We start from the raw sequence: 13535 nt of genomic DNA, 5'->3' as shown, positions 1-13535 counted from the left end.
TAATCTATTTAATTATATATTGGGTTCCCTTTGGTGATGCTGCAGCTCATTACACTCCAAGAATACATAACACCCTGTGTACCCTGGTATCCAAGAAAATTGACTGAGCAAGTAAAACAATAAATATACAGTATATGAAGCCTAAACAGATGTCTGCACAGTCGGAGCTCTGGCAGGCTCACATTCTAAACTCTAGCAATTACTGGTCAAGCTTTTCTTTCCCAATTAAATAAAGGGGGTATGAAGCTGTATTATTTAGTCTAAAATTATATGTAACAGTGGATCAGCAAAGGATGGTAAAGGCAAACCGCAGTGCCTAATTTTTCATTTCAGTTTAAGGTTGTCGATTACAACTATAATTCTAAACATGTTTTAAGAAATATTTTTTTTTTTTTTTTTTGGGCTGAAAAAAGTTGGTGGTGGCTATGCTGCTCTGCAGTGTCTGTGCCATATAAGCTACTCTTGAAACTGGAAGTCCTTTTAACCTCCATTCACTTTACTACATTATCTATCTCAAAGTGCTTGGTTTAAAATTTCTTGTCTATTACTTCCAAATATCGTCTAATTTACATGTTTTTTGGAAAGATTACACATTGCTTCTTTAGAATGATTAGCTACTTTGCCAGAAATTATTATAGTTTTTGGGATTTTTTTTTCTCTTTGATCCATTTATACACACAAATACAAAATTTAAAGCCTGAAAATACAGGTTAATACAATACACGACACCATCACATTATATACACTAGTAGTGAAAACCTATTGTACAAAACACTAACCACAAACCACTGAGCCCCAAACCTGGCACCATAATACCCAACACAATTCCAGGTTCAAATAAAAGATTTTATTTGACAAAAGTAACACCTTCAAATGAATACCAGCAAAATTACTTTATACAGTTCTCCTTCCAACTCTAAGAGCACATTGCCCACTGCCTCCTGACCTGAGTCATCCGAGGCAGCAGCAGCCTCTTTTTAAAGTAGCCCCGGTAACTGCTTCTGGGCTCCTGCCCAAGTCCTCTGGAGCACTTCTGGGTCGTGCAGAATCCAAGGCAGTCCTGTCCCAGCAGTGCCCACAGGCAGTCTGCAAAGAAGGGCAGGGCTGAGTTTCCAGATTCCAATTTCCATGTTGCCCTGCAGGTGTTCTAATCGGGTTCAGCCCTGAGGAACACTACCACGGGTCGTGTCTGGGAAATGATCTGCTCTTGGTAAGCTCGTTCGCTCTGCCTTTCTATTATGGTCTCCTGGCTGGGTATAAACCTTTCCTTTATCCCAGCCAGGATGTCTGTCCTTCCTTCCTGCACCTACAATACAAATATATTTAAATAAAAAAAAAAAAAAGTCAACTTGTATGACTGCATTATTCACAGGCCAAAATCCAACTCCATGCGGTGCTAGTACATCATATGGCATACTCCTACAAGTGAAAAGCCAGTTTACAATGGAGAGAATTTGCATACTCCACAAAGCCCACAATCGGACCAGGTTTAAAACCAGAGATACTGGATCCATAATTCCACTACATTTAACAACTGTGTACTAGCTGCATACCTTCAGAATAAGGCAAATCATTCTAAAATATGAGTGCACAGAAATATCTGAACTAAACTTCAAGTTTGAGCATCTCTGTAAAATGAATGGAAGTGAATATTAATAAAATAAATCTTCAGAGCACATGAACAGTGCAGATTAGCATAAAGGGATCAATAATTTTCACTTGAGGTACACACTTTAGAGCTATATGCTGAAGCCAAGTAAGACCCCTTAAATATACACCTCCACTTTTTTTTTTGTGTGTGTGAACCAGTCCCACTTACATTGGACAAAAGACAGGTAGCAGCCATGGATAGTGTGTAGCTCCAACACGGGACATGTTCTAGCATAGAGCCACATTAATTCAAACATGTTGCGGTGAGATACTGGAATTAGAATAAAGGAGCTATTTATTTATATAATATAAAATATAAAACTAGTTTGTGAACATCCGGACTGAACACACAATCAACCAGCCACTATGCAGACTGATGTTTACTGACAAGCTGAACAAGAAAACCACACTGGATACATATGATAGTCTTGGCTGGAGTAATGGTAATCCTCCTCTGTCTGCCCATTTGTAATGTATTGATTTCATAAGAATTGTATTTTTTGGCCATTTGTGTTCATTTCCATCCTGACTTGCTAGTATGGGGGGGGGAGAAACCCCCAAATAGGACATACAATTCAGCTTGTTTTGATGTCCAGATATGCAAGACTTAAAGGTTTTTAGGGTTCCCTCATTTTGGACCTCAATTGTGCAGGAATTACACCCTTATGTTAGAGTCCTGGTTCCAGCACCCTGAACGGCATCGTTGGACTTGGTACTCCAATACTGGTGGTGTGGTGAAGGAGATCGATCACATCCTCATGGGCAGACGCTGGAGGCTCTTGCAAAACTGCAGGGTCTACAGAAGTGCCCAGTTTGTAAATTCTGACCACAGACTTCTTGTTGCTACTCTTAGGATCCAGCTTAGGTCCAGTAGGTTACCACCGACTAGGAAAATGAGCTTGGGCTTGGGCTTGGCCAGACTCCAAGACGAGGCTGTTTCTAATGAGTTTGCACGCAGTTTGTGTGAGGAACTTTCAAATTTGGGTACAACTGCCGATCCTAATGTGATGTGGGAGACCTTCCATGACGAGACCCTGAAGGTTGCTGAGGGTTGGGTTGGTGTTGTGGGTGTTCCCAGAAGGAGGTATTTCATCTCACAGGGCACCCTGGATATCATCGAGAGGAGTTGTAGCGCACAAGTCAATGACAACTCTGGTCTGTACTGGGAACTGAAGAATCTGAGAGCTGATAAAGAGGTGTGCGTTCGAGGAATCTCTGAGCAAGTGACACACCATCTGTGGTCTAGCGACCCATGTCCTGCTTACAGAGGAATTGAAACATAACGCACATCCAAATCTGTTTCTTGGAGAGTCAGTCAGGGCAGCTGATGGAACGGTCCTTACAGATGACACTGCAGTTGTGAATGCTGGGCTGGCTCCTTTGAGCAGTTGTTCAAAGCTGATCCTCCAATTAGCGGTGAACCACCCAATCTCACTGAAATTGCACAGGTGGTGAACCAGCTGAGGGGGGGGGAGGCTGCAGGGATCTGTGGTATCCGGGGTTTACTTCTCAATGCTGTTGCCCTGGCATTGCAAGCAATCTTTGCTTCCATTTGGGAGACTGGCATCATCCCAAATGACTGGAAAATGGGACTGGTCGTCCATATCTGGAAAGGGAAGGGTGATTGCCTGGATTGCAGCAACTACAGGGGGATAACCCTGCTCTCGGTGCTGGGTAAGGTCCTTGCTAAGGTCGTCCTCAATAGGATCCGTGATCACTTGCTCACATACCAGCAACCAGAAAAGTCTGGTTTTATGACTAAAGTCTACCATCAACCGCATCCTGGCACTGAGGGTTCTCATGGAGTGCAAATGCAAATATCAGCAGAGTTTCTTTGCAGTCTTGTTCGACTCTGTTGATTGAGCTGCCCTGTGGGACGTCCTGAGGGTTCGTGGGATCCCCTCAAGGTTTCTGGATATCGTGGCCGGCCTGTACACTGGTACTGCAAGTGCTGTGCAGAGTGGAGGCAGGACCTCTGCGTTTTTTTCCCCAGTTGATTCTGGGGTTTGTCATAGGGGTGTGCTTGCTCCTACTCTGTTAAATGCTTGTATGGACTGGGTGTTGGGCAAGGTCGTGGGGTCCAGCGGCTGTGGGGCATCTGTTGGTGAAAGATTCACGGATCTTGACTTTGTGGACGCTGCTGTGATCTTTGCAGAATCAATGGAGGCTCTGATTGGGGCGCTCAAGTGACTAAATGAGGAGTCTGAGTGTCCTAGATAAAAACCAAGATCCAGGCCTTTTAATGACCTCTTGGGCACAGCCATCAGCAGTGCGTCTGTTTGCAGAGAGTGTCGACCTTGTTGAGAGGTTTACTTAACTTGGCAGTGACATTCATGTCTCTGGTGACTCTTCCTGTGAAGTCCGTAGACTGATTGGGAGAGCAGGGGGGTCATGAGGTCGCTGGAAAGGGGTGTGTGGCACTCCTGATATCTATGCAAAAGGACGAAGGTCCAAGTCTTTAGAGTCCTGGGGCCTCATGTATAAACGGTGCGTATGCACAGAAATGTTGCGTAAGAATGTTTCCACATTCAAATCGCGATTTATAAAACCTAAACTTGGCATAAAGCTGCAAACTTCCACGGTAGCTCATACCCTGTTGTACGCAAGTTCTGAGCTTGGTTTTGCAGACTGGTTGCACCCAGTGTCAAAGCAGTGCTACTGTTCCTGTGTGGTTTCCCTTTTTTCAGATCCACATCCCTGACGTGGCTTTATAAATACACTGAAATTAACTGCATACTGTATTTATTAGTTTAAGGCATCTGATTGTAATTAACCTGTAACAATATAATGGTCCACAGAATGGTCAAACTATTCCAAATACCATACCTGCTGTAGCGTTACTCACTGCATCTTCTTTCAGCTGCTCCCATTAGGGTTTGCCACATCGGATCATCTTTTTCCATATTGCTCTCGCTGCACCACTCGGAGTATTTATATCCCTGTATCTGAGTGTGAATCGCAGCTGCAGCTGATCGGAAAGAGAATTATCGGTATACAGCATCAAACACACGCTGCCTCAGTCATTCACGATTTGAACTGGTCTCATCTGACCAACGCTTCAAAGCCTTTTCTGTACTGACCTTGTGGTTCACAAACTGTTTCATCCCAAGAACTATACACACCCTCAATCAAAGTGGTCCTTGTAGAACTATTTGTACTTGCAAGTTTACAGTGAGGTAATTGAACTTATGATAGTTTTATAATATTGCACAACCTGAGACACTTTAGCTCATGTTTATTTTTATGACAATATCATTTTTAAGATGAAATGCAGCAAAATATATTATACAGATAAAACTTTAACTACATGGTGCCACAGAGCTAGCGAGCTTAAGCTTCGTTCACTGTTTGTTCCTGCCTCGCGCTGTATTCTTGCTGTGGCTGGCACAACGCTGTAAGGATAGATGGATTGAAAATATATTCGTAATGTTTAATTCTGTGTTCCTTAAGTTTTGAAGAATCGGCGTTCTAAGCTTACAGATGGCTTAACGTCTATTACAGAGGTGATTGTGTGGCGATTGGGTATTTGGAGGAAGAAAAGTAAGGACAGGATTTGGGGGGGTTAGCACATTTGAAAAAGGCAGTACTTCTGTAATAAAGCATTTTATCGAAGGTCGTGCATGGCGCAGCAAGCATCTTGTGTAAGACATGAACAATCACTGCACCACCGTGTTCCATGTTTAATGACCTGTTTTAACTCCGATCATCATGAAAATATCACGTATGCATCTCAGTATTTGAATTATTCAGAGAGCTGTAATGTTACAAATGTAATGGATTCTGTGTCCTGACGGAGGAAGAGAAAGCCCGTTTAAGAAGCACGTAGTGATTCACACAGAGCACATAGAAGATCAAATACAAAACAAATGCACGTTAAATGCTTTAAGATGAAGATTGATTTTCTACTTTTAATGACAAAATAAACTACGTGATTAAAGTGGAAATTTTGAGATTAAAGTTGACATTTTGTGCTTTTTTCACACTGTGCTTTTTTTTTTTTTTCTCTGTACCCTAATAAGCTTTCATATAACACTCAGATAGTGGGCTACGACTCAGCTTTTCACAGCAACCTTTGGTATGTGACTTATATATTTCGGGCACTGTGCGACTTTGAACTTGAGCTTTCAAGTTTCTCCGACACGCTATGTCACTCGAACTTCCTTTTCTTGTTTATACCACTGTTTAAACCAACAAATAGTATGTTTTTCTTTGCCTCCACTTGGTATTCACTGAAATTCTAATATTTTTCCTCATACTTTTGCCGTTGTCTTTTCACAGAACACTGAGCTTAAGGGCTATTTATATTGATTTGCATATTCAAAGAGGCGTAATTCGGGGGAGGAGACAGGGCAGAACAGCAGGTGCATGCACGAGTGTTACTTTTCACACAGACTGGGATTTATGTAGCAGAAGAACGTGGAAGTTGGCGAACGCACAGATTTATGCATCTGGATTTTTTTTGTGCGCAAGTACATTTCCGCTTTTGTGCTTCCGTCATGTGTTAGTGCGAATTCTACGCACGTTCTGCATGAGGCCCCTGGTGCTTCCTGTCTTGCTATATAGCTGCAAGACATGGAAGCTGTCAAGTTACCTGAGACGAAGACTGGATTCCTTCGGTACTGTGTCTCTCCGGAAAATCCTTGGGTACCGTTGGTTTGACTTTGTGTCGAATGAGCAACTGCTCATGGAGTCCCAAATGAGGCACATTACCTGCATTGTGAGGGAGTGTCCATTACGGTACTTCGGCCATGTGACGCATTTCCCTAAGGGTGATCTAGCTCGTAAGATCCTCATTGTTGGGGACTGAGTGACTGGACCAGGCCAAAGGGTCACCCATGTAACACCTGGCTGTGGCAGATAGAGGGTCCTTTCCAGAGGGAGGGACTGGACCACGTGTCTGCCTAGGGGGTGGAAAACCAGGATCCCGAGTAGTTTTGCCGTGTAGTCAGTGCGGCAACACACTGTACCAGTGCATGCTCCCCAACTTGACTTAACTTGTTAAAGAGTAAACCAAATAAGTATCTTCAACAAACAATGATCCTAAGGATTTGAAGTTGTGCATGCCATGTCAAATGACTCTGGGGAACACCTAATGGGATATGAGGGGTCAAATTGGCTCCTTTTCATAACTATAAAACTTGGGGGATTGAAAGAGCGTGGATAAGTAATGTGTTTTTTTTGTTTTTTTAAAGGTTGCTGATCACAAATATAGCATTTTTGATGTGATTTTTAGTGGTGCTTCTAATCCTAAGCCACTCCCAGAAGGATAAAAATGACAAATTTTTAAAATAAGCATGTGGGATATTTTAAATTCTCACCCTCAATTACTTTGAATGATTTTTTTTTTTTTTATATATATAGTTATTCTTTACTAATGACCTACCCCTCCATAGACCTCTATCAGCATGAAAAGTGACAAATTTCTATTTATAATCAAGATTATTTAGACTTTAAATTTACACACACTTTTTAATATTCCAAATATTTAGCAAATTTATTCTTGGTTATGTACTTCTACCTCCTGAAGTAAATCATTACATTTTTTTATGAACACCCTGAATTAGGGTGATTTACGCTAATTCTGACGTCAATCATATATTGAACATCCTTAATTCTCCTTTTAAATGCCAACTTATAAACCTTAGGATCAATCCAGTTTGTAGTCTTAATGAACTGAGCTATTAATCTTTGACCTCTTTGAATATTTGTAACTTACCATTTTGCTCCTCTGGTTGCACTTCAGAGTCCTATACCCATAGAATGATCAAAAGGTCCCACATCTCTTCAGTGCTGGTTTCATCCCAGGGTGCAGTGCTGCTTGTGCAACAGGAAGATTCTCTTAATGTGCATAAAACCAGTTCATCTCTGCACTGGAGGACTGGTAAGTAACTTGATGAAGCCATAGATGAAAAGCTTGACAAACATGTGAAAGGTCTTAGAATTTCTACCAACCTAGAAATATAACCCCAAATTTCCTTTCTCCAGGGTTTGTTCTTCAAACATCTGCTGTTCTGTTCTTTGTGGTTGGTATTGTTGGAGCACTGCTGGTGGCGAAGAAATTCGCTCAGAAATTCTGTTCCAGATTAATAGTTCAGACTCCTCAGTTATATTCTTAAATGTAGTGTAAAAGTGGCACACATCTCAAATGACATTATGGAAAATTGGAATAGTGAATTGTATTCCAAGAAGTAGTAATCACATAAGCAGTGGATATGCACTTGGCAAGGTTTGATGTTTAAGGTGATTGAGGGCGTCATGGGATGTTTGTCCAAGGCATCTTTTGCTAATACTAAATGTTTGTTTCTTTAATGTATTTTTATTTGTATTGACTTTGTTCTTTGCTTATGTTATCCACTGTTTTGTAAAGAGAGCTGAATTGCTATAAAAGAATTATATCCAGATGACTTGGTTAGCTCAAATCCTTTATGTATGATGTCAGAAATGAATTTGTTAAATGAACTCTGTGCTTTCCCATAGGAGAGAATGCACAAATAGGTGACACCACCTTAAATACTTGGCTGACACTATTAAACTGATCACTTGGTTAGGCATAAAATACAAGGTACAACTCTATTCAAAAAAACTTTTCTTGGCCTAGAAATGTGCATCATAAGTCATTCTACTAAAGGCTTTTTGAGATTTGCCCAGAAGTAAAATTATTTCCTGTAATGTGCAATTGTAGAATGTGCATTCGTTTCCAGGTGTACTTTTTTACATTTTAGAACACTGGCCTATTCAGGGGTCCTGCATTTATACCAGTTTCTTTTCCTACTTTCACTCACACTGGTCCCAATTTTTGAAATGAGTCTCTGCAATGGAATGGGGCCCCAAGGCTGGTTTCCTGTCTTGTTTGGTGCACTACATGAAACAAATGGGCCCAGTAAGACTGCTGACAGATTGGAATCTACCAAATTCAACTAAGATTGTCTAGGCCAGAGGTCCCTGCAGCATCCCATAGAAATCAATTTTGAATATGATGCCAGTCCATCACAGGGCACAAACAGTCACAAATCCATAGTTGGTCATCCAAGGGTCAATTTGAAGTTGCCATTTAGCTTTCACGTCATTTGATTTTTGGGAAGACTGCAGTCTGGGATTTAATCACCACCCCAATTCTTCAGACTTTGCATTCATTGCATTACAATGCAAGATGTCATCCTTGTTTAGTTTTAACTAGGCTTAGGAACTTTGATTTGCTTAATTTTTTTTGGCACTTAGGCAAGCATTCGATACCAAATTAATGCGGGGAACTATCATTAGACTAAGATGTCTCTGAAAAAGCCTATAATTGCTAAGCCACAAGGGCAGAGAAGAGCAAGTTTCATCTGGCCTTAGCTTAAGTACTCCATTACTGCTGGTTTGCTTGTCAACCAGTTTGTCAGAGTTGGCTTGTGCTTCCATGAGCAGCTCAAGCAAGCCTGAAAGCTTTCACATGTCAACATGCACACATATGCTGCCATACTTCAGAAAAGCTGAAAAACGCCACTCTGCTTAGAGAAGAAAAAAAATGTAAGTTGGTCTGTCCTCGGAATTTGCTCTTTAAAATTGGAGACTTAAGTAAGGCACTGAAAATATTTGCAAGGCACTATATTTGCAAAATGTGTACTGTATATATGGTGGTGGCTACATCATAAACCCATTACATTTAACTTTTTCATTGATCCTTTGTTTTCCTTGTAGGATCTAGAATTTATTGCAAATTTTAAGATTTATTGTCCGAAGGAAAAAACAAGACTGAGTACAAAAGAGGCTTTCCAATACTAATAATTATGTAATAAATGGACCAAGTTTAAGGGTAATATGAAATTTATAGTTAACTTTCTCAGCGGGGCAACACTGGGTAACTTAGCCAGTTCATGTAAAAATGTAAAGTTTTTCAATTGGTGTATGCTATGGGATGCTATGAGGAATCCAATTGCTATATTGTATCCAACAGGGGACACTTGCTTCCTACTTCTTGTGTGTGTTTATTTAAAAAAGAGTTGCAATCTTACTGAAACTTGTGCATCCCAGCTCCCAGAGTTAAGCTATTAAGTAAATTTTTAATTTCTTTTTAACGGTGGCTTATTCTCTAAACTGCTTAAGCAAGCCAATGGAATTGCCCAATGTGTGTCTCAAATGTCCCCTGTGTTGGAGTTGAACGTAGTTTCCTAGAAATGTGGAACAGCAGGATGTCTTTTGGCCATCCATAGGTGAGCTGTACATTCCAAAGGGTGGTTTTCATTTATTTAGTACTATTGGAATACCCCTCTTCAGAACTGTTTAAAAATATATTTTCTGAACTCCTTTTGACAACTGGCTACATGCATGGAAAAGCATTTTTATTTCCAAAAAAAGTTCTACTTTTATGATCTCTGATAAAGACAAGAAAAAAATCAAACTTCACATCACTGTAATAAAGAGCACATTTATTTTAACTATTTACAATCTCTTTGGAAATGCTCATTAATAAAGTACAACAGCTCAGAAATTAACAGCTTTCATATTTGGAACCCTGTTCCATTTTGTGATTTAATGTTCTTGCTATGCATTCTTTTTTTCAGTGAAATAAATATAGCAAATTGATTGTCAGATTGCTTTGTGCACCTTCTATAACAGTTTTTCCTAACATCATAATTGCATTATCTCTGCTGCAGTCAAAGGTGCAGGCTTCTTGTGCAACAGTCCTGTATTTAAGAAACCCTGCTGTTGACTTATGCAACTGTAAATTCCAAAAACTCCAGACTACTTGTCACTATTGCTTGCTCCATATCTAATTATGCCTAGGATATCTGCCATAATACTGTGTCATTGCATTCAGAGATTTGCATAAAAAGTTGTGGCTATTTTTCTGACTTTTTTGGGGTCTCTCTCTCTCTCTCTCCTTTTTGTTCTCTTACATTCAAAATGAACAATTCCCACATTCTCTAGCTGACTTTCAAATGGCTACTGGACAAATGCTAATTCTGTTATACTGGTTTTCCAGGTTTTATTTTTAATCAACACCTATCCATCCATTTTTCAACCCGTTGAATCCGAACACAGGGTCACGGGGGTCTGCCTGAGCCAATCCCAGCCAACACCGGGTGCAAGGCAGGAACCAATCCCGGGCAGGGTGCCAACCCACCACAGGACACACACAAACCCACCAAGCACACACTAAGGACAATTTTAGAATTGCCAATCCACCTAACCTGCATGTCTTTAGACTGTGGGAGGAAACCAGAGTACCTGGAGGAAACCCACGTAGACACGGGGAGAACATACAAACTCCACGCAGGGAGGACCCAGGAAAAGAACTTGGGTCTCCTAACCGCGAGGCAGCAGCGCTACCACTGCGCCGCCCAATCAACACCTAATTACCATCAAATAATTTTGCTAGTTTATTTTCCTACTGACTTGTATTTTGAACAATTTATATTGTACTCTATCTTGTTGCTTTAAATTGTGCATTTATATATTCCTTTAGAAGGTGTGCTCCTTATTTTATAAATTAAACTTGGAGCTATGTATAGTGTTTATTAGTGTTGAAGAGGTAGATTATCATCAGTTCCAAGCTTTTGGGCTCCTTCTAAACATGTTAGGCATGGTACTAGACACATCCCTGCCTTTTGCAAGTGCATTGTAGTCACTGTTATGAGGACGAACGGGCATGCAGTCGGGCCTTTTATGGGATTATAAAGAACTAAGTTGTCTACATTTTCATGTATGAATGAAATATCTAATTAAATATCTACAAGTATCTGGACAAAGTAACCTCTATGATGATTACAGAAAGGGTAAAGCAGCAACAAGCACATTTATTCTAGTGTAATATAGAGACAATATTTTAGTGTGTATGAGGTTTTGGGCTATGCTGCCAAATGTAAGCAAGTATTGACATTTTCCTCCTCTGTTGGTAGGCCTGTATTTTCTGCCTATTTTCACAAGAGTTTCTTGAGCAAAACCAAATTATAAAACTGTCAAATTAACCCACCATCTGTTTTCCATAAAAATCCAATATGGAAGAGTGGCTTAACCAAGTTTTAAAATCGCCAACCAAATGCATAGGTATAGTTGCTTAATCCAGTACACTCCAAGTGCCTGAGGAACCAGTTGATGGGGCACATTTCTTCTCCACACCAGAAAGTGAAGTCTTTCATTCAAAGATCTTTCAGGTGCTCTGTACAGATGTGAGGTATTTGAGTGCTGCTGAGCCATACTTGCGAGAAAGATCCTGAAGAAATTCCTCTTGTAAAATTTTCAAGCACTGGTTGTACCTGGAGCTGGACATGACCCTGGAGCTTTCAAAACTTGGAGCGTGAGGTATATGAATCATGAAGGCATTTGACAACACTAGCATTTCATATTCCTGAAAGGGAGGGAAAAAAAGTATTACTAAATATTACTGTTCAGTGCAATGCAATAGTTATTTAGGAGACAGATGGAAGATGTGGATTACATCCAGCATAAGAATTTTACTTTAAATATCTGCTCACAGATGCGTCTCCTTATACTTTAGAACTTCACTCATCATAAACCTTAGAAGCCCATTGGTGCTGGGAGATTTTTTTTTTTTATTATTAGGTTGTGCTTAAGGGTTAAAAATTTGTCTATAAATGCAAAAAAATAATTCTGTAAAGTTTAAATTTGGTAATCTTTCAGCTGGATTTTGAAAATGCATCCCTTTCCTAAACCTTGTCAGTAGCAGTCTTACAAGAATACTGGAGATCTTTATTTAGAATTTTTTTCTTTTTACTGAATAACCTGCTTTGAAATTCAAAACTTGGCACACACTAAATATGCCATCCTAAGGCATGACCTAGTGAAATTACATGCTTGACATGGTGGAGGAGTTTGTGCCCAAGTGGGTATTTTTAGTGGGAATATTCTAGGCAAATGCGTCAGGAATAGAGTTTGATTGTCTTGATTTTTATTAAAGCCTACGTGAACATCAATTAGAACCATGAAATCATTACCCTCCCCTGTGGGCTTACAGAAGTTATTTTGCCAGGGAACGACTGGTGGCCAGTACAGCTTGAAGTACCCATGACTAGCTGCTGGCTTGTTGAATGTAGGACATTTGTTTTAATGGCAAAAAAATGATGTTAAATATATGTGTGGTAAAGCTTGATTTTAGTCTGACTTCTCTCTGTTCATGGCTTTGCATTGAGACAAAACCTCTATTAGGTTTTTATTAGGAACCCCTGAAGAAATCGAAAATGGTGGTTTGGATGCACATCTAAGGTTTGTATCATCATCACTTTGAACTGTTCAAGTGAAAATTTTGATTACCTGAATTGTTCTTGGACATGTACATGTAAGCAGTTTGGTTGTCTTAAAGGTGGGAGTGGGTGAGACTACCATCTACTACTAAATCTGCAGTCTAATAAGGGATAGTCCATGGCAAATACCATATCAAATGGCTGTCAACTGCAGCTGGTATCAGATCACCTTGACTGAAATCTGTGATCAGCTTTGTAGACTCCTTGTCTAAAATTTAAGTCCTTAAGGTTTGGGTGTACAGTACATGTGCACTGTCATGTGATGTCCTATTTTATAATAAGAGCCAAAGCATTGGTTAGAGTTCCAACCAGGTAGTAAGAGTGACTGGGAGACCCTAGCTGGAGACTTGATTAAGGATGAATTCAGTTCTCACCTCCTTAAGAACTTCTGCATCTTGAAGGAGGATATAGCAATAGAGGTTGAATGAATGGAAAACAAAGAGTTTTGGCTGAAAAGTGTATTGTATTTCTCCTAGCAGTAAACCTAGAACCCCTTCCTTTGGAAAAGGGTGATAGAAACATGTAAGGTTTAAAGAAGATTTTCTGTGCAATATTAAATGGAGGGTTTCTGAATTTAACTGAAAGGTATTAGTTGTCTGAGAAAATGGCAGTTGTGGCAGAAGCAAAAGAACTAATTGTGAA

The 13535-nt window shown here is 40.1% G+C and overlaps 2 protein-coding genes across 4 annotated transcripts in view; one reads left to right on the top strand and one right to left on the bottom strand.

Annotated features, from left to right (window-relative positions):
* LOC120530540 (zona pellucida sperm-binding protein 4-like) overlaps positions 1–8051 on the top strand; it is a 47676-nt gene extending 39625 nt beyond the window's left edge. The window contains exons 10-11 of the mRNA XM_039754971.1: positions 7394–7531; positions 7636–8051. Coding sequence (XP_039610905.1) covers positions 7394–7531; positions 7636–7766 — 269 coding nt within the window. The 3' untranslated portion in view covers positions 7767–8051. The remainder of the gene's footprint in view (positions 1–7393; positions 7532–7635) is intronic.
* A 2848-nt stretch (positions 8052–10899) lies between these two features.
* Positions 10900–13535, bottom strand: part of large2 (LARGE xylosyl- and glucuronyltransferase 2) — a 58963-nt gene continuing 56327 nt past the window's right edge. For all 3 annotated transcript variants that reach the window (XM_039754947.1, XM_039754953.1, XM_039754960.1), the window contains one exon: positions 10900–11980. In XM_039754947.1, the coding sequence (XP_039610881.1) occupies positions 11783–11980 (198 nt within the window). In that variant the 3' untranslated portion in view covers positions 10900–11782. The remainder of the gene's footprint in view (positions 11981–13535) is intronic.

The sequence above is a fragment of the Polypterus senegalus genome, chromosome 1, assembly GCF_016835505.1.
Source record: "Polypterus senegalus isolate Bchr_013 chromosome 1, ASM1683550v1, whole genome shotgun sequence".
NCBI lineage: Eukaryota > Metazoa > Chordata > Cladistia > Polypteriformes > Polypteridae > Polypterus > Polypterus senegalus.
The sequence above is the reverse complement of the archived record's forward strand: the minus strand, read 5'-3'. Positions and strand labels throughout refer to the sequence as shown.